The sequence below is a fragment of the Zootoca vivipara genome, chromosome 11 (assembly GCF_965207765.1).
Source record: "Zootoca vivipara chromosome 11, rZooViv2.hap1.1, whole genome shotgun sequence".
NCBI classification, from domain to species: Eukaryota; Metazoa; Chordata; class Lepidosauria; order Squamata; family Lacertidae; genus Zootoca; species Zootoca vivipara.
Genome location: NC_142594.1, coordinates 56833872 through 56860772, shown reverse-complemented (window position 1 = coordinate 56860772; position 26901 = coordinate 56833872). Strand labels below are relative to the sequence as shown.

The following is a 26901-nucleotide window of genomic DNA, read 5'->3' as shown; positions in this document are numbered from 1 at the left end:
CAGCCCAGTGGTTCCCAAGGTGCTGCTTGGGGACTAGGATTATGTGGGGGGGGGGAACACTAAGAGACCGGGGGGGCACCGGAAGTGTAAATGACTAGCAGGCTTTGAAAAGCTGGTATCATTGGATCCAGTTCATCAATTTTGTTGACTTAATTAAACAAAATAGTTGTAATTGAATGTGATCAAATGTGCAATTGTTACCGTTCTGAATTTTGCTGCGTTACCTTCCTTAGTGGGCCGTGCAAACGGCTATTCGGAATAATGCTTTTTACAGGGTGCCAGGCACAGGGGGCCAGTTCATCCAACCAAGGGGGCCGTGGCAACCTGGTGCCCTCCAGATGTTTTGGACTACAGCTCCCATCAGCCCCCGCCAGAAGGTCAGGGACATGTCATGCCTTTCTGAGATGCATCTTCTTACATTCTTATTCTTTGTGTTACAAATACACTTAATTGGAGCCTGCTTGCCCCCGCTGCTCACAAATGAAATCCTCACTCCTCTTGTATGTCAAAGGTGCTGCTTTAGTGTTGTTAACTTTTTTGCAGGGTTGTTGTTGTTGTTCTTTTGGCCTTTTTGGCAGGAACTAGGGCTGGGCGATATCTGGTTTTCAACCGCGATATATCACCAGCTACACATTGTGATATACTGATACATATTGCACAACGTCTGAAATAAGGATGGAGCTCTGTAGAGGCCTTGGCTGGCTTCACGGTTTCCCCCACATTCCGATTTTTGCATAGCACACAAACACACATCATGATTCGCGATATATTGCCAGGTCAAAAATTATGAAGCCGATATCATGAAACGGTCTTCAAACTGGTTTTAGACGATATAGGTAAAAGGTAAAGGACCCCTGGACGGTTAAGTCCAGCCAAAGGCGACTATGGGGTTATGGCGCTTACTTTGCTTTCAGGCCAAGGGAGCTGGCGTTGGTCCACAGGCAGATTTCCGGCTCATGTGCCCAGAAGGACTAAACCACTTCTGGTGCAACAGGACACCATGACGGAAACCAGAGCGCAAGGAAACGCCATTTACCTTCCCGCTGGAGCGGTACCTATTTATCTACTTGCACCGGTGTGCTTTCGAACTGCTAGGTTGGCAGGAGCTGGGACAGAGCAACAGGAGCTCACCCCGTCGCAGGTATTCGAAGTGCCAACCTGCTGATCGGCAAGCCCAAGAGGCTCAGTGGTTTAGACCACAGCCCAAGCTGTTTGCATTTGCATTATTTTGCATTTGTACCATCGTATTTGGACTGTTTATTCTTGGGAGCCTTTTTGGTTGAAAGGCAGGATATAAATAAACGGGAACGTAAGCTAACCTAGCCTGGACAACAGGGCCGTCTCTAGGCCCGGGCTGGGTGGCACGATGCGCCAGGGCGCCTGGCCACCAGGGGCGCCGAAGGGGCACCGAACGGCTGGTGTCCGGCTGAGCTCGGCAGCCAGGAGCTCCATGCGAGGCGGCAAAAGCAACGGCAGTAGCAGCGAGTTGCAGAACCAGCAGGAGTCTCGCTGGTTCTGCAAGAAGAGGAGAGGACCTTGACGAAGAGGCTCCAGCAGCTCCCCGCAGTAGCGAAGGTTGAGTGAGTTGCCTTCTCCTCGGGCAGCGGGTCATCTAGTCCAACCCCCTGCAATGCAGGAATCTTTTGCTCCGCATGGGGCTCGAACCCACGACCCCGAGATTAAGAGCCTCATGCTCCGCCGACGGGGCTCTGTCAATAGCACAGTGGGGACCTCCTGTTGCGCTCCATCAAGGAGGCGGGCAGGAGGGAAGGGGGGGCGCCCGAGGGATCCCTGCACCACGGCGCCAGATAGGCTTAAGACGGCCCTGCTGGACAAGGCTTTCATGTGTGATGGACTTCCACAGTGCTAGCGTGATGTTAAAGGGCATCCCAGTTACCTGGTAGGAGACCAGCCTACTCTTAACTTGGCCTCCCGCCTCAGACCCTATTTGAGGCCTCCTACGCATACCAGGACCTTGGAATCCATGCTCTCTCTGCAGCCTCGCTGCCGGCACTTGGAACTGCTGACACGAGAACCTCCGAGGATAAAATTCACCTGCGCCTGACCTGCTTTGGCAAGGCTTCATTTCCCGCAGTTACCCAGAGACGAGAGGGGCTTCGGAAGAGAGACACACTGTATTGACATATTTTGCAAAAGAAGGTGTTACAAAAAACCCCAAGAAAACGCAGCCACGGACAAAACACCCGACGTCACACGGAGAAATAGCTGGCTTGTTACAGTCACCTCAGCTGACATTTAGCTTAACGACACTGGAATTCATATACATATATATATATATATATAATTCAACCAATATTTACAAAGATGCCTTCTGTAAAAAATATAATAATAACAATAATAATAATAATAATAATAATAATAATAATAATAATAATAATAATATAACAGCAATATAACAGCAAGACAACAGGGGACGGCAGTTCTCCAGATACCTTTGGGGTGAGAGAGGGAGAACTAGGGGACAGTTATGGGATAGACGGCAAGTCCTGCGGGAACTTCATACGGCAAAACAACAGTACATGAGCTCTTGGCGTTGGGTTATAACAACCAGAATCCTGGTCGAAGCGGCTCTTGACTTGTACAAACAGCCTTGGAGTGTGACCAAATGCAGTTTGAGAAATTAAAACAAAGACAACCTCAAAAACCCACACACCTTTACTGACAACAATTAACTGGGGAAGGATGCTTTCGACTGAGCTTCATGGAGGTGCTTAACGGGGCAGGGTGCCCAATGGGGAGTAGGTTAGGGGGGCAGGCAGGAAGCTCCCCCCTAGACTATTTGATGAACTGAGGCCTGGCCTCCGACTGGTCCACCTTCCCGGTTCTGGAAACTCATCGTGTGGTGTGTGCGTGAGAGAGAGAGAAAGAGAGAGAGAGGGAAAGAACACAAACATCAGCCTCAAGGAGGGCTCACACAGTGACAAGACGGAAGAACGCCTTTGAGATTCTGGGTCCCTGTACGTGTGGGCAAGGAGAGAGAAGCAGTGAATACTTGGTTAGAGGCTGCCTCATCATCACAGGAAAAACCGCAGAGTGTCAGTTCTCCACGAATGACGGCAGCACGGCAGGAAAGACTGCCCAAGTGCCGTTATCTGTGACCCACCCAGGCAGAAGCAGGGCTCAGAGTACGATGTCCCGGCCTTGCGCTCACCCCCGGCACAGCGCAGGAAGGGTAAGCGATGCTCTGATGGTCCACGAGAGGGAGCCCCTCCGCCATATCCCAGCATGCCCTGGGACACTTGGGGGGCAAACCAGGAGGGAGGGGGGCAGCTGTTCTTCAGCATGCAGGGCTCGGCCGATGCCAGCCAGAAGCAGAGGGCTTTGGGGAGGGGGCAGTCGCTAGGGCTGCTCTTGCTTCAAGCCCACCAGGCCGGCCTGCGCCCCCAGCCCCAGGTGGTGTGCCGTGGGGTTGCGGGTGTGGATTTTCTGGTGGCAGTTCAGGGACTCCTTGTAGCGGAAGTTCTTCCCGCAGGTGGCGCACTGGTAGGGCGTCTCCCCGGTGTGGACGCGCCAGTGCTTGAGGAGGTGGTCCCGGCGGATGAAGCTCTTCCCACACTCGGTGCACTGGTAGGGCCTCTCGCCCGTGTGGATGCGCTGGTGCCGGACGGCCTTGGAGAGGTCCCGGAAGTCCTTGCCGCAGTAGGTGCACGTCAGCGGCCCGTCGCCCTTCCCCGTGTGCAGCTTCTGGTGGAGAAGCAGGCTCACCTCCAGCTTGAAGCTCTCCTTGCACTGTGTGCAGGTGTAGGGGCGCTCTACCATGTGGTTCCCGGGGCGCTTCCCGGCGCCGGGCTTGAGGGCGGGGCTCCTCTGGGGCTCAGGGCGTTTTGGGGGCTTGGGGCGCGCCGGCGTCGGGGCCCTCTGGAGAGGTAAGGGGCTCGGCTTCAGCTTCAGGTCCCCTCCTCCTCCTCCTCCGGGGTCCATCGTGGGATAGCTCCCTCCTCCGTCGTGGGTCTTCTGGTGAGCGGTGAAGAGCTGCTTGTCCAGGAAGCCCTCCCCACACTCGCAGCAGATGTAGGGCCCAGTGTGGGCCTCTACCGCCAATGCAGAGGAGGGGTCCTCTTTCCTCGACTCAGCCACGCAGCGAGCTGACCGCCTCAGGCTGCTCCCTGGGGCCTTCCTTGCAGGCGCCACCGAAATGGGGTGGCTCTCGCAGAGCAGTTCCTCGCCCGGGCCCTGGAAGACTTCCGTCCACTTCCTTGGGAACATGCCGGGGAGCTCCAAGCTTTCAGGGTCTTCTTCCAGAAGCTGCGGAGCACCTGGCCAAAGGGGGGAAGGGGGAAAGAGGCAGGTTGGTGGCACATGAAATCAGACAGCTGTCCACTCGGTTGAATCAACGAACATACAGGTAGGTAACATTAAAATCACAGATCACGCTCCAGTAGAAGTTACCCTTGAAATGGGAGAAGGAACCCAGATCACCCCTTCATGGTCCTTCAGTCCCATCCTAACCACAAATAAACAAATTAGAGAGAGTATCACAAAAACGCTCCAAAAACTACTTCAAAGAAAACGAGGCAGACAATATAACCCCCCTCTTATGGGACGCAATGAGAGCATCCCTTAAAAAACAAACCTCCTCAAAATTTAGCAAAATGAAATCAGGCATCTCCCACTGAAAATGTTTCTGATTCATCAAGAGCTTTTGGAGGATTAATTTGATTTGATGCTTGGACATTTGGTCTGTATTTTTACGATTTTACAATTTGATGATGTTTCAAACTGCAAGTGGGGGGGTTGTTTTGTTTATTATCATGTTATGTCGTTTTGTGATTTATAGTGTAAACCACCCTGTGATCTTCAGATGAAGGGGGATATAATTAATAATAATAATAATAATAAAAAGATAGTGCAGCATGAAGGTGCTAACGGTCAAGGGCACTTCCAAAGGAATGCACATGTTAGAGGGTTAACTCTTTATTGTCAAAGAAACCGGCTCCTATGAGAAATGGCAAGCTCTCTGTCAATCACCCCTAGCCTTGCCAATAATAATAACAATTTATAATTATAATAATAATTATTATTATATTATATATAATAATAATTTATTATTTAATTTATTTATGTTATTATTTATGCCCCGCCCATACAGCTGGGTTTCCCCAGCCACTCTGGGCGGCTCCCAACAGATTAAAAACAGCAGATAGCTCCAAATAAGTCAAGCAGATAAGCCCAAGTCCCGTTCCACTAGTCAAGGATTCTGGGCTCTGCACGGCCCTCTCCTCCCCTGGCCATGTTCTCCTTCCCCTCCCACTTCCTCCCAGCCTTGTGCAGGAGGGAGAGGATCCCCCCCCACACCTTAGGCCGCTCCAACTTACTCATGGTGGGATCTCCAGGGATCTCGCTCTCCTCCAAGTCGCCCATGCTTTTGACCAGGGACATTTCCTCCGGCTCCATCCAGGAGTTGTCGTTGAGGGCGGAAATCGGAGAGCCTGTTTCGGAGAGGAGGGAAGAAGGTACAGCAGCCATTCACCACCGGTGACACATTTAGGATAGACCTGCAAAAGGCCACCCGACCCGAGATGATGCAAGCACAAGCTACACTGTCCACCCCCTCCTCTCTAGCACTGATGTTCAGACTCCTCCTCTCGGCCTCCTTCATTGATTCAAAGGTTGTGTGTATTCAGCAATTCCATACAAGCACAGGACCATTTTGCTCTGAGCGTAGAATGCCATCATTTGAGAATTTCCACTTTCTTTGGGACAGGGAAGCATGAGGAGGAAAACACCCAGAAAGTTCCTAGTCCTAATGGCTGTAAAAAGTGACTTGAAGGTGTGTGGCCAGCAGAACATCTTGGTGTAAACTGCTCTTTTGGTAGATTTAATATAATTTGGTATGTCTTCTGATTTACAAGTAAACAGATACTTATTTCTGTACAGTTAGCTGATGAGAAGTAACGGGATATTCTTACAATACTTGGAACCAAAGGGGCTGTTGGTTGTGTGGGAGGGAGGGATTTAGTTTTCATTCAGTTAGCTAGTTCATTTGTTAGAGTGGTCCTGTGTTTGGTTGCTGAACGAGAAGCATAACAGTGCAATGCAACTGTATAGACATACTTTATTCAACGGAGGACTTCCCCTGCTTATGTATTTACTTGTTCTTGAAAACCAAATAAAAATTACTTCAAAAGAAAAGAAGAAAAGTGTGTGGCCAGTTTGTGGTGGAGATACGAAAGCAGGAGTGTGCGGTGAGGGCAAAGGAACACCTGCTTTATCTGTGCAACTGAGCTGGGTGGCAGAATTCAACTTCAGAATTCAAGGAACGTAACTCTCACAAAGCCAACACCATGTGGAAAGAGCAACGGCTCTGAAGTATCGTTGTCAAGGTTTTCAGAGCTTTCCGCTGTTTGCCTCAAGCTGTATAGTGCCCCCTTCAGCATCAGTACGTTTCCGAGCACAATTCAAAGTGTTGGTGCTGACCTTTAAAGCCCTAAACAGCCTCGGTCCAGTATACCTGAAGGAGCGTCTCCACCTCCATCTCTCTGCCCGGACACTGAGATCCACTGCCGAGGGCCTTCTGGCGGTTCCCTCGCTACGAGAAGTCAAGTTACAGGGAACCAGGCAGAGGGCCTTCTCGGTAGTGGCACCCTCCCTGTGGAACGCCCTCCCACCAGATGTCAAAAAGAAAAACAACTACCAGACTTTTAGAGGACATCTGAAGGCAGCCCTGTTTAGGGAAGCTTTTAATCTTTAAGAAATTAGTGTATTTTAATGCTTCTGTTGGAAGCCGCCCAGAGTGGCTGGGGAAACCCAGCCAGATGGGCGGGGTATAAATAATAAATTATTATCTCAGCTGCTCTCCCTACACAGCACAGAGGGGGCTGGGGGTTGCCAACTCTGCGACTCACCCAGGGTGGTCTCCTTCAGAGCTTCTCTTTCCTCGACATCCCCCCGACCGGCGACATCTGCTTGCTCGATCCGAGAGAGCAGGTCAGGTTTGGAGATGGCAGCGTCTGTGCGTGGCGGGGGATAAAACCTATTAGCAGCATCAAGCCTCTCATTTGCTCCAGAGCCCTCCTTTTATTTAAATTTCCCTTGGGAACGACTCAGGGGAAAGTTGGTGGTGCTCTGGGACTCCCATGAACATACGCAACGACTGGTGTGTAGACTTGGAAGGAATCCTAAAGGTCATCTAGTCCACCCCCCTGTAATGCGGGAATGAAAACTAAAGAATCCCTGACAGATGGCCATCCAACCTCTGTTTGGAAACCTCCAAGGAAGGAGAGTCCACCACCTTCTAAGGGAGTCCATTCCACTATGGAATAGCTTTCACTGTCAGAAAGCTTTCCTGATGTTTAGTCGGAATCTCCTTTCTTGTTTTTTAAATCCATTAGTTCAGGTCCTACCCCCCGGAGCAGCAGAAAACAAGCTGCGTCTTCCATGTGAAAGTCCTTCAAACTTGACATGAGTCAGCAGTGTGATGCAGCAGCTCAAAAAGCCAATGCAATTCTGGGCTGCATCAATAGGAGTATAGCATCTAGATCAAGGGAAGTAATAGTACCACTGTATTCTGCTCTGGTCAGACCTCACCTGGAGTACTGTGTCCAGTTCTGGGCACCACAGTTCAAGAAGGATACTGACAAGCTGGAACGTGTCCAGAAGAGGGCAACCAAAATGGTCAAAGGCCTGGAAACGATGCCTTATGAGGAACGGCTTAGGGAGCTGGGTATGTTTAGCCTGGAGAAGAGAAGGTTAAGGGGTGATATGATAGCCATGTTCAAATATATTAAAGGATGTCATATAGAGGAGGGAGAAAGGTTGTTTTCTGCTGCTCCAGAGAAGCGGACACGGAGCAATGGATTCAAACTACAAGAAAGAAGATTCCACCTAAACATTAGGAAGAACTTCCTGACAGTAAGAGCTGTTCGGCAGTGGAATTTGCTACCAAGGAGTGTGGTGGAATCTCCTTCTTTGGAGGTCTTTAAGCAGAGGCTTGACAGGCATATGTCAAGAATGCTTTGATGGTGTTTCCTGCTCGGCAGGGGGTTGGACTGGATGGCCCTTGTGGTCTCTTCCAACTCTACGATTCTATATTTGGAGATGGCTATCATGTCACTTCTCAGTTTCCTCTTATCCAGGCTAAACATATCAACTCCCTCAATTGCTCTTCATAAGGCTTGGTTTCTAGGTCGCCCTCCTCTGCACATGTTCCAATGACCATCCTATCTGAAGGAATTTCCTGCCAGGACAGACTAGCCAATGACCAGCTGAGCTCTGGGCATTCTTGTGCTGCACGCAGCTTGGCTCACCTGCAGACCTGATAAGGATCCCTTTTGCTGGGTCCATATAACTCCTGTCTGAAACCCTGGAGAGCTGCCAGAACAGGCAATACTGCGCAAGATGAACCCATGGCCTGAATCAGCACCTAGCCGCTTCCTGTTTCTGGTGTATCTGATCTGCACCTGCATCACCCTGAAGCCTGGTCAGATGTCGGCTGAGAACTGATGCTATGTCCACTTAGCAAGTCCTTGGGCCATTGTGGATGAAGGCTCAGGTGCACAGAGAGCTCTGCTTGGCCACGCCATGTAGACCCTTTCCTTACCCATAGAGACAACGGCCTTGTAGTTGCACTTCATGATGTGCCGGTAGAGGTCCTTCTGCCCCTCATCCAAGCTGCGCCACTCTTGCTCGGAGAAACTGCAGGAGGCTTCGTCAAACAGCAAAGGGACCTGCAACCGCGTCAAAGAGAGGGAGAAGACACTTCCTCTTAGGCAGAGCAGCTGCCTTGCATGCAAAAACACCCCGGGTTCAGTCCGGGTAGGGCTGGGGGGAGACTCATGCTTGAAACCATAGAGAGCCGCTGCTTGTCAGTGTAGACAGTACTGAGCTAGATAGACCAACGGACTGACTCGGTATAAGGCAGCTTCCTATGTTTCTAATCCTCTGCCAGGTCCCCTGATGTAAATCTCAGAACCTGGTCATACATTTAGCTTCCAACCATTTTTACACATTTTATGGGCAACTGAAATTACAGATAACCTTTCCCCAAACACCCCTGACTCCCTCCTTCCTTCCTTCCTTCCTGAAGGAGCGTCTCCACCTCCATCGCTCTGCCCAGTGTGGTGTAGTGGTTAAGAGCGGCAGACTCGTAATCTGGGGAACCGGGTTCGCGTCTCCACTCCTCCACATGCAGCGGAGTAGGTGACCTTGGGCTAGTCACACTTCTCTGAAGTCTCTCAGCCCCACCCACCTCACAAGGTGTCTGTTGTGGGGGAGGAGGGGAAAGGAGAATGTTAGCTGCTTTGAGACTCCTTCGGGTAGTGATAAAGCGGGATATCAAATCCAAACTCCTCCTCCTCTTCTTCTTCTTCTTCTTCTTCTTCTTCTTCTTCTTCTTCTTCTTCTTCTTCTTCTTCTTCTTCTTCTTCTTCTTCTCTTCCCTTCCCTTCCCTTCCCTTTCCTTTCCTTTCCTTCCTTCCTTCCTTCCTTCCTTCCTTCCTTCCTTCCTTCCTTCCTTCCTTCCTTCCTTCCTTCCTTCCTTTGTCTTCTTCCAAGTCCGCTGGTGTCAATTCTACCGACTCTTTGATGCCAGTTGAAAACAGGTTTTTTTTCTTCTTCTCAGAAGCTGTTAATTGATTATTTGAGTTCAAACTTCTCGTGTTGCTGCTTTTACTGCCATTTTGCACCTGCAAGGAACTGCGTTAACCCAGGAAGCGATACTGTAAGGAGAAACCCTATTTTAAAACAAAACATACAAACACCTGGTCCAGCATCCTGTTCTCACTGTGGCCAACCAGGTTCCTGTGGGAAACCTGCAAGCAGGATCCTGTGGTTTCTAGCAACTGGTCTTCAGAAGCATTGCTGCCTCAAATTGTGGTGCCGCCTCCTCTATAAATCTGTCTTTTAAAGCAATCCAAGTTGGAACCATCACTGCCTCCTACAGGAGGGAGTCCCACAGTTTAAATATGTGCTGTGTGAATGACATTCTTTTATCTGTCCTGAATCTTCCCACATTCAGCATCACTGAATGCCCAAGAGTTCCGGTGTTTCGAGAGAGGGAGAAAACTACCCCATCCTACAGATAGCAAGGCTTGCTAGAAAATACTGCAAAGCAGTAATTTGTGAAAATGAGAAATCCCCCCTCTCTTATATGGCCAGGCAGAGCCCCTATCCCCTCCCACTCTGCTTACCTTGGGGGTTTCCCCCCTGGATCCTGGGGGCAGGCGGAGGATCCAGAAGTTGCGGTTCTTCAGCAGGTTCTCCATGTTCTCCAGCCTCCTCTGGAGCTGCCCATACTCTTGAATGAGGGTCCCCAGGGCAGCCCACTTGCTCTCCAGCTGGTTCCCAAATTCGACAGCGGTCTTTTCACAGCCGTCCAGCTTCGTCTCAGCCATCCCCATCCTCCCCTCCAGGCTCATGAGCTGCGCTGCGTAAGAGTCCACTTTGCTCTCCACCGCTTGGATTTCAGCCACGACCGTCAGGGAGAGCTCAGCCGCTTCAGGGAGCACGTCCCCCATGGGTGTCTGCTCAGGGACGCCGAGGGGCTGGGCAGCAGCCATGGGCTGGGGCTCCACCTCCCACTGAAGAGCCTATTGGAGAGGGGAGACATGCAAACAACATTACATTCCTGGGTGGTCTGGAACAGAGCAATGTTCTGCAGCCACTGTCTCTGGCCGTTCCTCTTGAGGAAGGATGTCTAGGAACAGTTAGCCGAAACTTAAAAGGAAGAAGGAGCAGGTAAGTTCTGTGCCATAAAAAGGTCAGAAAGTGTACGTATTTGCATATTCTGCATACTTCCACTCCTGCTGGACATTCAGCAGGGACCTGCTGGCCACTGACCCCCCCACCTGAGTCCAGGAAGGCTTTCCCTGCCCACCTTTGGCATCTAGTTGCCTCCGGTTCATCAACTTCATTTTATCCCAAAAGCATGAGTATTGGGAACTTGGGAGAATTAATTCTGTACCAGATGCCAAATAGTCAAAATGCCAGCAGTCACTGAGCAACAAAACAACCAATGAACTGTGTACTGCAGGCGGAGATCAATGGAGAGGGATCTTTATGAGAAAAACCATGGCTGCTATTACGTGGTCCAAGCAGTACACTCTGTGCTATACATGGAAACAAGAAATGACCTGGGTGCTCTTCCAGGTGGCTTACAAGTTTCAGAGCTGCTGATCACTGCTCCATCTCTAATAAATTCTTCACTCATCAGTTATGCTGCATTTCTCTGCTTAAACAGCAGCCCTTCTCTAACCATGTGATATTCTTAACCGTACAATTATTAATAATATTTACTTCTCCGTATCTTTAGCATTTGTATGATGCTTGGTTCAGGCTTACTGTACCTGTTTCTTTTCTACAATCAGCACTTGCTTTTTGTTGATCATTCAAGCACAAGTCCTTTCTATCAGCCACCAACCGGAATGCTTCATTAAGCTGGCCTTGAAGCTACCTATTGCAACTCCAGGAGGAAACCTTTGAAGCTGCAGCGAGCCTGGAACAGCTCTGTGCATTAGAAAAGGCAGCACGAAAAGGACAAACAGTGCTGAGGTTCATCGTGGAGGGGAATAAGAGACAGAACGTTCTGCACCCAGATACCATGCACCTCCTCAAGGATTTTGGAGAACATTTGCGGACATCTTGCTTCCAAGATGTACAAGGTTCAAAGGAAGGCAAAAGCAACAGAGATGAAGGGATGACTTCCATGTGTGGATTTTGCAAGACAAGGTGCCTCCCTTTAGAAAGACCATGGAAACTAATGGAAACCTACAAGACTTTTATTGCAGCACCGATCATTTAGGACACAGCAGCTCAGCTTGCCGTGTGATAGCTGAATTTGCACATCATCAGCTCATAAACCCCCTTCCAAAAGGGAGTGTAACACAGCGTTCAGGCGATCTGTGGAACTCTGTACTTCAGGATGAGAGGTTTGTCAAGAGTACAAATGCATCTGTAAGTGCAGACACCTCTTTTTCCAAGAGCAGAAGCCCCAGCAACTCCTTTGTTTGAAGCTCTCATGGAAAGCTGGGACAGGAATTCAATGGGATTGCTTTAGGAGGGAATCCCATCTAATGAAGGTGACTCACCAACCCACAAGCTGACTTCAATTTTGGGCCAAGCCTTTGATGTCTCCTCTTCTGCCCTTGCCCCCACCCCCATGAATCCCCATGGTCCAATGAGGTATATTAAGTTTACAAAGGGCACATAGGGAGGATCAATTTGCAGATATGGAAGATTAATGACCCTGCCAGAATGAGTCATGGTTTACTTGTATACAGACTAGACTTAGTGCCCTCCAGGGTTGTTGTTGTTGTTGTTGTTGTTGTTGTTGTTGTTGTTGTTGTTGTTGTTGTTGTTGTTGTTTTGGGGGGACTAGCCTTTTCACTATCACTGGCCCACTGGCCATGCTGCCTGCAGCTGGTGAGAATTGACAATTCAAAGCTTGAGAAAAGCTTGGCTTTAATCCCCACAACAGCCCTGCGTGGTAGGTTAGGCTGAGGGGGAGGGACTTGTCCCCAAGGTCACACTCAGTGAGCTTCATGGTCAAGTGGGGATTCGAACCCTGGTCTCTTCCCAGGTCCTAGTTCGACACTTAAACCACAGCACAACACTGACTCTCTTAAGTTTGGATGGTTTATACATGATTTGTGGTGGGTTCTGTTGCCGTTGTTTATGCTGCAAGCTGCCTTGGAGACCTTAAATCAAAGGCAGGCAAAAAATGTTTTAATAAAACAATAAAATAAGTATCTGTGTCAAATTACTGAGGTGTGCTCTCTTGCTTAAGCGCAAAGGAAGGACCTTGTGGGACCACCTTGTCCCAGCAAGTGAGAAACTGCAAAGGAAAAAAGGAGGCCCCACCAACAACAGGACGCGAGCAAGTCACTAGGGCAAGAGGGTCCATTGCACAAGCAATTCCTGAAATGTTTTTGGAAAATGAGCAGCATTTTATTTTTTTTAAAAAAGAAGTTTTATAAGAATTCTACAGGACAGTGTCCTCTCTGGGTGGATTACAAAACTAAAAATACAATCCAGAAATACAGATTTCACAGCAAAGCAGCAATCACCGCAAATATAAAAAGTATGTATTCAACCCAGCATAAAATAGTCAAACCATTTAAAACCAACAGATTCTAAAACAACAAAGACCATCCTAACTAGAAGCCAACTGGGTCCTCCAGGCTTTTTTTTGAAGGGTATCTCTGATTATGCATCCATCCATCTTCTGTGGAAGGAGACCCATGGTCTAGGGACCACCACCAAGAAGGCCCTAGTTAGGGGCAGACAAGCGGGGCCTCCAAAGCTGATCTTGAGATACGGGCTGGTTCACGTGGGTGAAGATGGCGTATGAATTTCTAGGATCAGAACACACACCCCTCCCCCCAACAAAAAGATTACGGGGGAAGACTTGACAGGCTTTCTTCCGTGATATTCTCCTTTATGAACGTGCCCAGGCTTTGAGATCTTTGGCGGGAGGCCCTTTTCTCAGTACTGGAAAAGGGCCTTCTCAGTGGCTGCTCCTTCTCAGTGGCTTCTCCTTCCTAAAGAAGGAAGACTGGTTCCTTTCCCTTCACCAGCAGGTGAAGACTGTTTTATTCCAACCGGCTTCTGGGAACTGTTGTTGTTGTTGTTGTTGTTGTTGTTGTTGTTGTTGTTGTTGTTGTTGTTGTTGTTGTTGTTGTTTTAAACAAGGAAATGGCTTTTAATAGCACTGTACTTTTTTATTATTTGTACTTTTATATATTGTACAAATTATATATTGCTTTTCTATTAATTACTTTTAAATTACAGTCATACCTTGGAAGTCGAACAGAATCTGTTCCAGAAGTCTGTTTGACTTCCACAACATTCAAAAACCTAAGCGCAGCTTCCAATTGGCTGCAGGAAGCTCCTGCAGAAATCGGAAGCTGCGGAAGCCCCGTCAGGTGTTTGGCTTCCAAAAATAGTTCACAAACCAGAACAGTCACTTCCAGGTTTGCAGCATTCAGAAGCCAAAACGTTCGAGAACTAAGCTGTTCGAAAACCAAGAGACGACTGTATTATCTTTTATATGTTTTTCACTGTTTTTAAATTTCTGTGTTGTTCTGGTCTGGGGAAAAGGAGGGGTATAAATAAATATAACAGCAACATCACTTTAAACAATGCAGTCCAAATCTCTGCTGCCAAAAAAACCCCCTATAATTAAGGAACATGAAACCATTTCCAGAGACCTTGACTGTGGGCAAGACTTGGGACTGAACCACCTGTGTAGACTTGCAGCACTATGCCTCACTCCTTTATGCTAGGAGCAAAGGAACACATCATTTATTCCTCGATGACAGCATCACCACATCTTTAGGCTCTAGGGCATGGATTGAAGGCACATGATGCTGCAACCTTGCAGATGCGAAACAGAGCCGGCTCTAAGCACTGCCTGAATGGGAGATTATCTGGGAGCTCTCTGTTATGCCTCGATGAACTTGTGGAAGAAATGTTAAGAATCAAAATATACCCCCTGTAACTCATTCATCTTCTTCCTTGGTTATTTCTTAAGACGCTGCTATTATAAGGTCTTAGCTGAAAATTAACTAGCATCACAACTATCTGTCCTTAAAAACTGCCCCCAAATAGCCCCTCTCCCTCCTTTGTGGGGGGGCAGGCAGGCTGCATAATACACACAGCATCCCTTCCATGCTAAATTGGGCTACGTGCTCCTGCCTCTCTTTGCCCTGAAAGCCTCTCTCCAAAAGGCAGCAGAGGCCAGAAACAATTTGGGGATGGGTTAAGGCAGGGGAAGAGATGGGAGGAATTAACTGCCTCAGCCCTAGGAATGAAAGACACTTCCTCCATGGAGGAGTCCCTTTCAGATCTGGGGCACCTTTTTTCCTACGCAGGAGATGAAAAGTTAGCCTCCTTTGCTGCTGTCCCCATCAACACCCCCCCCCCGCCCAAAATAAACTAAACATCCGTTTTGGGGCCTAATCCTTAGCTTCAGGAGGTAGTTGTAACATCTGTTTGTTTTCCTCCCTCTCCAGCATCATCATCATCTGGCAGCGTTTGCTTCTCCCTTCTCAGATCTGCCCCCCCCAAAATGAACCCCCATAAAAAACTCCCCCACATCCATTTTGGGGGCTGATCCGTAGCTTCAGGAGGTAGCTTTGACATGTATTTGTTTCCCTCTCTCTCCAGCATCACCAGCATCTCTTGACAGCCTTTACTTCTCCCCTCTCAGATCCTCCCCAAATGAACCTCCTTTTTTATTTTAAAAAAACTGCACCTCACAACCGTTTTGGGGCCTGTTTGCATCTCTCTCCCGGAGCCTCACCCTCATTTCCGGGCAGCCTTTGCCCCTTCCCTCCCAGATCCCCCCCCCAAAAAAACCCTCCATCTCACGCCTGTTTTGGAAGCCTAAGCTGCAGGTCCAGGAGTTGCTTCTGACATGTGTATGTTTTCATCTCTCTTTCTGAACATCACCATCATCTCCTGGCAGCCTTTGCCCCTTCCCTCCCAAAAAAGATCACCCCCCCGCCCAAAGATCAACCCCCACAAAAGCCCCCCCACCCTTTTGGGGGCATGACCTGCATCTTCTGCGGGCGGTTTTGACATGTACGTGTCTCTCTCTTCCCCTCCCCCAAAGGCTTCCGCATCCTCAGCCCCATCCCCTGACAGCACTTTTCCTCTCTCCGCCCTCCCCACCCCACAAAAAACACCCCCCTCCACTGGACCCACAACTGCAGCAGCCACAAGAGCCCCCATCGCCTCCAGCCAAGGGGGAGGGCTCCTAAGGAAGGGGTCCCTCCGCAGGCCCTCCCCACGGCATCCATTCCCCCCCCTTCACCACCCATGACAACCTCCCTCAGCAGCAGACTCCATTTTGGGAGCCCCCCCCCACCTTCATCTCTCTCCCCCCCCCCCGCCCAACCGTCCCTTCTTTCTCGCCAGCCCCTCTTCCCGCCCCCCCCCGCCCCACTCACCTGGGCGGGGCTCCACTCGGCCATGGCCCGGCGCTGTCGTCGCCGCTGCTGAGGGGCGAGGAGGGCCGGGCGCCGCCGCGGGAGAGCGAGAGGGAGGAGCGCGGCGGGCGAGATGGACAGCGGCGCCGGGGAAGCTCCAGGAAGCGGAGCGAGCGCTGAGAGAGAGAGAGAGAGAGGAGAGAGCGCCGCCGAGGGGCGGAGGAGGAGAAGGCAGCTGCCGCAGCGACACCTATCGGCCGGAGGCCGTGGACGCCACTGCGGGGAGGAGGGAGGCGGGAGAAGAGGCCTCTGGTTGTATTGTTATCGCCATTAGAATAATATGGGATACAGGATATGTATAATATACGATACAGGATATATATATAATAGGATACAGTGCCGGATTTACGTATAATAATAATAATAATAATAATAATAATAATAATAATAATAATTTATTTATACCCCACCCATCTGGCCGGGTTCCCCCAGCCACTCTGGGCGGCTTCCAACAAAACACTAAAATACAGAAATCCATCAAACATTAAAAGCTTCCCTAAACAGGGCTGCCTTGAGATGCCTTCTAAAGGTCTGGTAATTGTTGTTCTCTTTGACCTCTAGTGGGAGGGCATTCCACAGGGTGGGTGCCACTACCGAGAAGGCCCTCTGCCTGGTTCCCTGTAATTTGCTTTCTCGCAGCGAGGGAACCGCCAGAAGGCCCTCGGCGCTGGATCTCAGTGTCCGGGCAGAACTGTGGGGGTGGAGACGCTCCTTCAGGTATACTGGACTGAGGCCGTTTAGGGCTTTAAAGGTCAACACCAACACTTTTAATTGTGCTCGGAAACGTACTGGGAGCCAAGGTAGGTCTTTCAGGACCGGTGTTATGTGGTCTCGTATAAACTAAACAAGCTACAGCTCAGGGCCCCACTCTCTTGGGGGCCCAAAAAATAATAATTAAAGGAGAAAAAAACTTAATGTACATTTCCAAAATATAAGATAAAAAGCAAATTAAATAAAACCTGCATACAGCAACAGTGTTTGTGTGTTGTGTAGGCTTCTATGATGGAAGCCTGCTAGCCTGTTCCCTAAAATATTTACTGGTTTGCTCCTTTTTATATATAGAGTGCCTTACGTACATTCTGCATGGACTGGTCACATCATGGCAACATGGGCAAATGGCTTGAGATACCTATGAGGTCCATAAATTGTTGTTGTTGTTGTTTAGTCGTTTAGTCGTGTCCGACTCTTCGTGAGCCCATGGACCAGAGCACGCCAGGCACTCCTGTCTTCTACTGCCTCCCGGAATTTTGACAAATTCATGTTGGTAGCTTCGAGAACACCGTCCAACCATCTCATCCTCTGTCGTCCCCTTCTTGTTTTTTTGGATGTTGAGCTTCAGACCATATTTTGTGCTCTCCTCTTTTTACCCTCATAAAAAAAATTCAATTTTGAATATACAGTAGTAGCTGTGGAAACCCAGCCAGATGAGCGGGGTATAAATAATAAATTTATTATTGTTATTATTATTGGTACAAGCGTGCAATTGTTCTTTATGAAATGTATTAGTCGCTTTTTGCCATGGCAATTATTGCTTATTATTACTATCACTATTGCTATTACTATTATTATTATATTAGCATGCAGGAATGAACATACAATTATTATTTATTAAATGTATCTGACACTTTTTTGCCATAGCAACTAGCCCTTATTATTACTATCACTATCACGATTATTATATTTTAAATATAGGAGCAAACATACAATTATTATTTATTAAATGTATTAGTTGCCTTTTTGCAATGGCAACTCAAAGCGATTTACCAAAAGGAAAAATACATATGTACATATGTACATCAAAACAACAATAATTATAACCTGTGCATATTGTTATTTTGGGTATATTTCAATGTAATATATACGTATTTTGGCTGGTGCTATTTTTTTTTAAAAAAAATATTGTATTGGTATGCATATATTGTTACATGCAGCTCTGGATTAAAGGCTGTGTGGTTGGTTTGCTCACAACCTTGAGACTAAGAGTCTCATGAAGACTTTGAAAAGCTGATATCACTGGATCAAGCTAAATGGCTTTAATTGGGTTTTGAATAAATGTGCAATTAATTGTCACCGTTCTGAATTTCATCGTGCTGTTATCTTCCTTAGCATTCTAGATTAGCGTTATCTTCCTTAGCGTTCTAGCATTCTTCCTTAGCGGGCTGTGCAAACCGCTATTACGAATGATGCTTTTTTTAATATAGCATAGGGGGCAACTGGGCCTGAGTTTATGGAACCAAGGTGGCAGTAGCTGGAAAAAGTTTGGGAACCACTGGTGTAAATAAGGACCTGACTTGATATAAAGGAGCTTCCTATGTCCCAATTTAAATTGGCTCATTATTCTTTATCAGTAGCAGCTTCAGACAGGGCTAGGAATGTTCCCGCATCCTGAAATCTTGTAGAGCTGCTGCCATTCAGTGTTGACAGTACTGAGCTAGATGGACTCGTGGAGATGATAACCTTGGTTCTAAAGTTCCTAACAGATTTCCTTTGTGCCCACTCTCTTGCTGCAGCCTGTGAAAGAGGCAGGTGGGTCGTGGTGGGGTGGCCTCCCCTACATTTAAAGCCCTGGCTTTGAGAAATGCAAATAGGCTTGCTTTTGCAGCCCTAGCAATTTGCCTGTGGGGAGGAGAGGTTCCCATCCTAGTCCTCTAGTCCTCTTCCAGCACCCTCCTGTCCCAGTCTGTGGGGATGCTGCGTCAGGAAAGGCTGACTAGCTCTTGCTGGGGATATCGCTGTTGGTTTTTGCAATGAACCATTGTTCTCTCTCTCTCTCTCCTCTAGCTTCATTGCTGCCCATTGGAGGGATCCCTTGTCCAATCCAGGCCAAGAAGAAATCCTAAACAGAAAGGCACAGCACCAATTGGAGAGTCGAACATAGAGCAGGCAGAGAGGATGGGGCTGGCGGCGGAGAGGTGGTGGGGGGAGAAGCTGAGCAGCATCCCATGAGCAGCAGCAAACAGGCCTCTACCCTCACCTGCCCTGTGACTTTTTGGTGGAGCGGGAGCAGCCTTGCCCTCTCCTTCCTCTCCAGGAGATGCTCGGACTCTGGTCCTTCCAGCATCCTCCATCCTCAGCCTTTCTCTCCTCCCTGCATCCTCTGTTGGTACCAGCACTAGTTCTGAAGCCTCTGGTTGCTGCAAGGATACTCAAAGCAGCGGCGGTGGGAGGCAGCCAAGGGCTTCCATTTCGGTTTGGCAAAGGATGGCTCAAAAAGACCAGGTTCCACTGGATACAGATTCAGGTAAGGTTGGCTCAGAGGAAGTCTCGGAGAGCTGCATGCGGAGAGCTTGAGGGATTCATTTGAGATGGGGGCGGGTTGGTGGCCAGAAGCTGTTTTCACAGCTGCAGGGGGGGGAAGGGAGAGAGTACCCTTGGGCATGTGCAGAGTGATTTCCACGCACCTCCTTGGAAACAACAACTCGGCAGACACATGCATGGGGTTGAGGAGAGAGTTTCTGTGTGGTTCCTCAGGAGGAGGAGGAGGATTCTTTCAATGCACCTCACCACAAAAATGTTCAGTGCAAATGAAAATTGCTTTTGCCCTGTCCCATCAGCCACGAATTGGGGTGGGGGAACCTGACAGCATTTATGCTGCCTTGCAAATGGGCAGAAATGTTTGCTAGCCCTGTCACTCAACTATGCAGCATGCAACCTTGACTTAGGGTCCTGGTGGAAGAAAGGAATAGGGGGAGCACCAAATCCCACCAGAGTAGGGCTGGCTTAAAGGTTCAAATGTGGGTCCAGCAAGGAATACTCCATATACTCATGGATTTCTGTATTTTAATGTTTTGTTGGAAGCCGCCCAGAGTGGCTGGGGGAACCCGGCCAGATGGGCGGGGTATAAGTAATAAATTATTATTATTATTATTATTATTATTATTATTATTATTATTATTATTATTATTATTACTTGCCCCATGCCTACAAGCCAGGATATCTCTGCTCTGCCTCCAAAGTTGGAGACAGCAATGCTTCTGAATACCAGTTGCTGGAAACTGCAGGAGGGGAGAGTTGTTATTGTGCTCGAATCCTGCTTGGTTTCTCATACTGGGCATCTGGTTGGCCACTGTGAGAACAGGATTCTGGACTAGGTGTGCCACTGGCCTGATCCTGCAGACTCTCCTTGTTTTCTTCTCCTTCTTCTCAAGAGGGAATTCTTCTCCACAGGTGAATTTAGTGTGGCCATGAAGCTGTTCAATGCTCACCTTGTTTTGCAGCGTCCCAATGATGCCCTTCTTATCCAGGTCCCATCCCACACTTTCCCCCAATTAAACAGGATTTTGCCTATCTGCAGATAATCTGAAAAGCAGAAATAACATGAGTACTCTATCTGAAAGGCTGCAGGATGTTGGCCTGATCCAGCCACCGGGCTCTTCTTGGCAGTGCCCAGCCTGATCAAAGGACCCCCATGGTAGTTAGGCCTGATGGGAGTTGTAGTCCCAAACATCTGGAGGGCAACTGGTGAAGGGTGGTCTGTTAGATAGAAGAACATATAGAAGTCCATTGCACTTCCTTTGGTCACTCAGTTAACCTTCTCTGCACTTTTTTCTTTTCCAGGATTGGACCAGCATCCAAAAAGAGTGAAGGAGGAAGAGGAACTGGAGATGTATCCAAAGAGGCCGGAGGTCTCACCTGGAAAAGGTGGAGAGAACGGACTCAGCCCTCCTGCACTTGGGCAAAACCACTTGGAAACAGGGCAGCCTGACTCCAGAGCAGGCAGTGAGGAGGGTCTGGTGATGGACCGCAGAGTGGGATGTGGCCCCAGTGCACCTGCCTTTGGGATCTGCAGAGCCCCGATGGGAGAGATGCCCCACTGGTGCTTGGAATGTGGGAAGAACTTTGCCCAAAAGGCAGAGTTAGAAAAGCACGGTCTGAACCACACCAGGCAATGCTCATACATCTGCGGGGACTGTGGAAGGAGCTTGATGGAGCATGTTGCTCTCGCCACTGGTCAGGGAGCCTGCCTGGCAGGGAATGCCAGCAACCACACCTGCTATAGGAAGAGGGTTTCACCTCTGTCGAGCGAGACTGTCGTGCAGAGGAAAGAGCGGAAGGAGCTCTCCCTGCAAGAGAAGGTCCGGGTGCTGGAGATGCTGGAAGGGCCCAAGGTCTCCCAGAGCGAACTGGCCAAGAGGTTTGGGGTCTCCCAGCCCCAGATCTGCCGCATCATCAAGAACAAAGAGCGCATCCTGGCCGAGTGGTGCAAGAACGGCAACCCAGGGCGCAAGCGCAAGCTAGAGGAGAAGACCGTGGCTGGTGAGGTGGCCCTTCTGCAGTGGTTTGAGCACAGGTGTGTGTCCAGCACCCCTGCCGATGGGTTGCATTTGCAAGAGAAGGCTGGAGATCTCTCCAAGATGTTCAGGAGGAATTCAGAGCTGGAGGCAGGCCTGGGTTGGTTGCGTGGTTTCAAAGCAAAGCAGAAAGCGGCGCATGGAAGACCTCTGGAGGAGAAAGAGAACAGCGAGGAGCTGGAGGATGAGGGCTGGGAAAGCAACGTCCTGCCCTACATCCTAAACAAATACGATTCCCGTGACATCTACGCCTGCGGGGAGGCCGGCATCCTGTTTCGAGCTACCCCAGAAGGCCTAGCTTGGGACGGTGGAGAGGGAGCCAAGGACCAGCTCACTGTCTTGCTCTGCACCAATCTGGATGCTTCAGACAAGAGGGACGTCCTGGTCGTCGGCAAGGCACGAAGGCCATTTGGCTTCCAAGGGGTAGGCAGCGAGGGCCTGTTGCCTGTCACCTACAGAGCTGATAGCAAGGCATGGATGACAGCCACCATCTTCACTGAGTGGCTCCAGAAATTCAACGAGGACATGAAGCGAACAGAGAGGAGCGTGGTGCTGTTTTTGGTCCCATGTGCGGTGCACCCTGACACTGAGCTCTCTCATACCAAGATGGTTTTCATGCCTCCTGGCTCTTCCCGGGTCCATCCTCTTGAGCATGGGCTGGTCCAGAACTTCAAATGCCATTACCGGAGGAGGATGCTTCTCCGCCTCCTTGCCGTGCTCGACGGCAGATCCGCGGTTCCTGCAAGCGAGCTCTCAAAGCACCTGACTCTTTTGGACGCTGTTCATATGATAGTCCAAGCCTGGTTAGATGTCTGTCCACAGACCATCACAAGCTGTTTCCAAGCTGCGGGCTTCGGCTTGGCTCTCCGCATCCCAGCTCCTCCCATGGACGTGGTCCAAGCCTTGGGGTTCAAGGACCGGCAGCAATTTGAACAGTTTGTGCTGGTCGATGAGGAGCTGGAGTGTTTTGGAGACCAGGAGGGTGCTGAAATGCTCCAAGGGGTTCAAGAACCAGCTTGTGCAACTGCAGAGGAAGAGAAGGCGGATAACTTGCCCTGCCCCTCCAAGGCAGATGTCATGGAGAGTCTGGCCACACTGAGGCGCTATTTTGAGTGCCACTCGGTATCCTCAACCGCCTTCCAGACCTTCTACAAGCTGGAGGATGTGGTGCATGGAATGTCTCTGGCTAATATGCAAGTATTAAGGGCAAAAGGCTTGAACAAAGAAGGACTCTGAGCCGCAACATCAAATCTAGCTCTCTGTGAATCTCCTGTGTGGCTCTCTGAATCCACACAGTCATTTGGGGCATTGACTAATTAAAAAATAATCATCTGTACAACAGCCTTTGCCAAGTTTGTGCCCATGGGGGGAGGTTGCTGCAGTGTGATCAGGTGGGTTTGGGCTTGGGCTTGGGAAGTAATGCTGGGAATGGTTTTTGGAAATCCCTTCCCCTAAGATAGCATAAAAGTGAGAATCTATGCATTGCTTGCATGGCTGTGAATTTCTTCAAGATATCTAGGATGGGAAATGTCTGGGGCTCTGGAACAGGTTTTTCTCTGTCCCCCAATCCAACTTAATTAACCTTTAAAGTGCTGGAAGGCTCTTTAATTGTTCCTGAAAAGTGGTTACTCTTTTAACTGAGCCAGTTCATTGACCTAGTTTTGGAAGATTTATTCATTTAGTTCATTACCAAAAATGTTATACTGCTAGATTGCGGTAAAATCTATAGACACTTTCCAAGAACTATTCTTTTATTACCAATTAAAAACATTAAAATTAAGAGTAAAAAGAAGTGAAAGCATGGCAACATCCAAGATGTCTTCCACACCATCGGGGAAAGGGCCTTTGGTCCTCCTGGTGTTGTTGGGCTTCATGATCCCTGATCTTCCTCATTATGTTGGTTGGGGCCAATGGGACCCTGGAGCTCCACATTTGGAGGGCAGCAGGCTCCACCTCCCTGTGCTAAACCTTGTGATGTAGGAATACCACCTGTCTTTTAAAAGGGCTGGAAGAGATGCTCACTGACCTTTTTGTCAACAGTTTGGAAATATACAATAAAACAGATACTGTGACTGGGCTTAGAGTCTGTGCATTATGTCATCAGAAAGAATCTGCAGCGGTTTTATGCCACCAGGGACAGCTCCTGTCCTGTATATTCATCGCATTATTCTGAATGGTTCAGCCCAAGTTGTTGCATCTGAGAAATGGTGGTACCTTTAAAAGAAACTTCCTCAATTAAACTCAGCCGAGAAAGCCAGGCTCCTCCCATCAGTTCATCCAGCAACTACCATTTATTTTCAGAACCTTCTCTCCATCATTAGTGGTTTCAGAATTGCGTGTGTATCTCCTTTCCCTGATCCTTAGGTTATAATAAACTACTGTAGTATTTTAAACAGAAATCCACTTGAACCCTTTTGGCATATAAATATAGTAAATGAGTAAGAGTGCACACAGTTGCCAGGCAGGCTGGTCCTCAAGGCTCAAGATCTGAGTTCAAGTGCTACCTTTGTCACATAATTCCTCATGTGGTCTTTGAGCTTTCAGTCTTGTGTGTGAAAAAAAAGACCACTCTGCTCTGCCTTGGTCACACCCCACCTGAAGACCTGTGTCCAGTTCTGGGCACTACAGTTTAAGGAGAATATTGACAAGCTGGAAGGTGTGCAGAGGAGGGCAACTAAGGTGATGAAGGGTCTTGCAACCAAGCCTTACGAGGAACAGTTGAAGGAGTTGGGGATGTTTAGCCTGGAGAAGAGCAGACAAGAGAGGTGTTATGTAAGCCACCTTAAAAATCTGAAGGGCTGTCACATGGAAGATGGAGTAAGCTTGTTTTCTGCTGTTCCAGAAGGTAGGGCCCAAACTGATGGATTAAAATGACAAGAAAGGAGATTCTATCTGAACATTCGGAATAACTTTCTGACAGTGAGAGCCACTTGACGGTGAAATGAACTGCCTCAGAAGGTGGCGGGACTCTTGTCTATTGGAGGTTTTTAAACAGAGTTTGGAGGGCCACCTGTCAGGGATTCTCTAGCTGTGATACCGGCACTGCAGGGGGTTGGACTAGATGACCCCCTGGGTCCTTTCCGACTCAACAATTCTATGAATCTATGACAATCCATGATAAAAAATTGTTTTAAGTGTGATACAGGCAACCATTCACAGTATAGAGTAAGCTTTATAATAAATAGGTAATATGGATGATGGAGAAATTTGCCTAGCAGAACTTGGGCAGAATTAATTTGAATACTTTTGCAAGAAGCAAGTACTGTACGACTAAGGGAGACCTTCTGTAACCCCAACTTTGTTAAGGAGGAAGTTAATCATTTCATTTACAGCTTTATTAGAATAGATTAAGAGAGTTATAATAACTAATAGTTTACACTTCAGTTCTCTTGGCCACTGATGTGGATAATGAGGAAGAATCCCAAAGTGTTCCTCTCCAGATGACTTCAGCTGGGCTGGTGCTGCTCTGACAATTGCTATTTCATTCACATAAGTGGGAGACAGTGGGAAGGGGGGGTCACAAGAGGCAGGGATTGCAAGGTGTGATCCTGCAGATATCCCCCCACTGATGGGATTTGTACTAAAAACAGCTGGAAGGCTCCAGATTGGTCCGAAATAAGCAGTATTGTCAACCAGAACCAAACCAGCCTTTTAAGTGCACTTGAGAAAAGGAATTATCATCCTCCCCTTGTTACCATGTGTGTTCTGTGTACAACAAATTGAAATCCCCAATGAAGTGGGGATTAATTCACCCTGGTAAATCAAGAAGGGAAAAGCACACAGAAATTAGTAATTCACAAAAATTACTATCCTGTTTTATACATATCTATGCAAGTTCACTTGGGGGAAACAGATGATCACATTTTAATAATAATAAAAAAAACCCAACAACCCCAAAACAGGCTATAATCCCATAGAAACACAAAGTCCCCATAGAACTCAGTGGGGTTTGCCTCTGTATAAACATGCACAGGATTTCACTGCAAACCCTTTTGATTTGCAAAAAGGTCACCCCACAGCAAGTATTGTGCAAACTTGGGTTTAATTTGTGTCCAGCAATCTTGCCAATTCCAACCCAATAATTCTTTGGATAACGCAGACCACAGCCAGCTGAGATATTTGATCACAACTCCACAGCAAAGCAGCTGCGGGATGGGTTTTATATGTTCACATATTAAAAATGCAGGAATGTCCCTCTTCGACAAGCATGCAAATGATCAACTCCCAAATGGAACTTTAAAAGCTAATCAACTACAGTGTCTTTTTTAAAGGGAGAGATTTTTTTAAAGCTATCAAACAACCTATTTAACTACTGGAATTTTAAGAACATTTGGAGAGCCTACAATGTTGAAAACCAGATATTTCCCAACCCTAATCACTGCCGAACCATTGCATTTCAAAGAACCTGTGTTCTCCTACCATCAATTTTCAGTCCTGATCTGTGGCAATGTTTTGGTTTTAGAATGAAATAGGAGAGCAAAGCTGTCCAGTGTCGACTGGCAATGCACCAGAGACATGTCTCCCTTTCATTGGTTGTTTCCTCCTTGCCCTTTTCTTTCAAGCAGCCTCTCTGCCACTTCATTCTGTTTGCTTCCTATTCACTTGTATACTATTCCTGTGGTGGCTCTTAATCAATCAGTTCCTGTTCCCCTGCAAGGGAGCAGGGGTTTAGTTACTGGTTTTCTATTTTGCAGCCAGAGCAATTCTTCATTAATGCTTTCAATGTTATTTGTTAAAATAGCGAAGTAAAACATACATTAATAAGCAACTGCAGTGCCTGAAAAGAGGAAACCAGTAATTTAAGCCCATACTCATCCTACCTCACAAAGCAGGGTTAGAGAATGGTGCTGAGAACACCAAGGTCGCAGGTTCGATCCCCAAATGGGACAGCTGCATATGCCTGCATTGCAGGGGGTTAGACTAGATGATACTCAGGGTCTCTTCAACTCTAAAATTCTATCATTCAAGCAGCCTTGCAAATATAATAATAATAATAATAATAATAATAATAATAATAATAATAATAATAATAATAATTTATTATGTGTACCCCGCCCATCTGGCTGAGTCTCCCCAGCCACTCTGGGTGGCTCCCAATCGACTATTAAAACTATACAGCATTAAATACTGGTATTAAAAACTTCCCTAAACAGGGCTGCCTTCAGTTGTCTTTTTAAAAATAAGATAGCTGCTTATTTCCTTGACATCTGGTGAGAGGGCATTCCACAGGGCGGGTGCCACTACCGAGAAGGCCCTCTGTCTGGTTCCCTGTAACTTCACTTCTCGCAATGAGGGAACCGCCAGAAGGCCCTTGGCGCTGGATCTCAGTGTCCGGCTGAATGGTGGGGGTGGAGACGCTCATTCAGGTCTACTGGACCGAGGCTATTTAGGGCTTTAAAGGTCAACACCAACACTTTGAATTGTGCTCGGAAACGTCCTGGGAGCCAATGTAGATCTCTCAGGACCAGTGTTATGCGGTCCCGGCGGCCACTCCCAGTCACCAGTCTAGCTGCTGCATTCTGGATTAATTGCAGTTTCCGGGTCACCTTCAAAGGTAGCCCCACATAGAGCGCATAAATAAGCCTACACGAGCTAGTAGCCTGATTACCACTTGGGTGGGTAGCTCAGCTGGATGTAGAATCCTTCAGCAACCTGCCACAATT

The 26901-nt window shown here is 48.3% G+C and overlaps 1 protein-coding gene across 1 annotated transcript; it reads right to left on the bottom strand.

Moving 5' to 3' along the window:
* Nucleotides 1-2116: 2116 nt before the first annotated feature.
* LOC118091727 (zinc finger protein 783) lies at nt 2117-16069 on the bottom strand. The gene is made up of 6 exons (XM_088653981.1): nt 15909-16069; nt 10149-10547; nt 8561-8687; nt 6867-6971; nt 5337-5450; nt 2117-4277 (listed from the first exon to the last, which is right to left on the bottom strand). Exons 1-6 carry the CDS (start codon nt 15930-15932, stop codon nt 3361-3363), a joined length of 1686 nt encoding a protein of 561 aa, XP_088510107.1. The 5' UTR covers nt 15933-16069; the 3' UTR covers nt 2117-3360.
* Nucleotides 16070-26901: the final 10832 nt, after the last annotated feature.

Bases quoted from the DNA above. Each gene is read 5' to 3' on its own strand.
- LOC118091727 (XM_088653981.1), bottom strand. From the start codon at position 15,932: ATGGCCGAGTGGAGCCCCGCCCAG. The intron at 6,972-8,560 runs GTAAGGAAAGGG...CGCCACGCACAG, and splicing joins CAAGGCCGTTGTCTCTATGG to ACGCTGCCATCTCCAAACCT. The intron at 4,278-5,336 runs GTAAGTTGGAGC...CCCTTTGGCCAG, and splicing joins CCCTGGAGATCCCACCATGA to GTGCTCCGCAGCTTCTGGAA.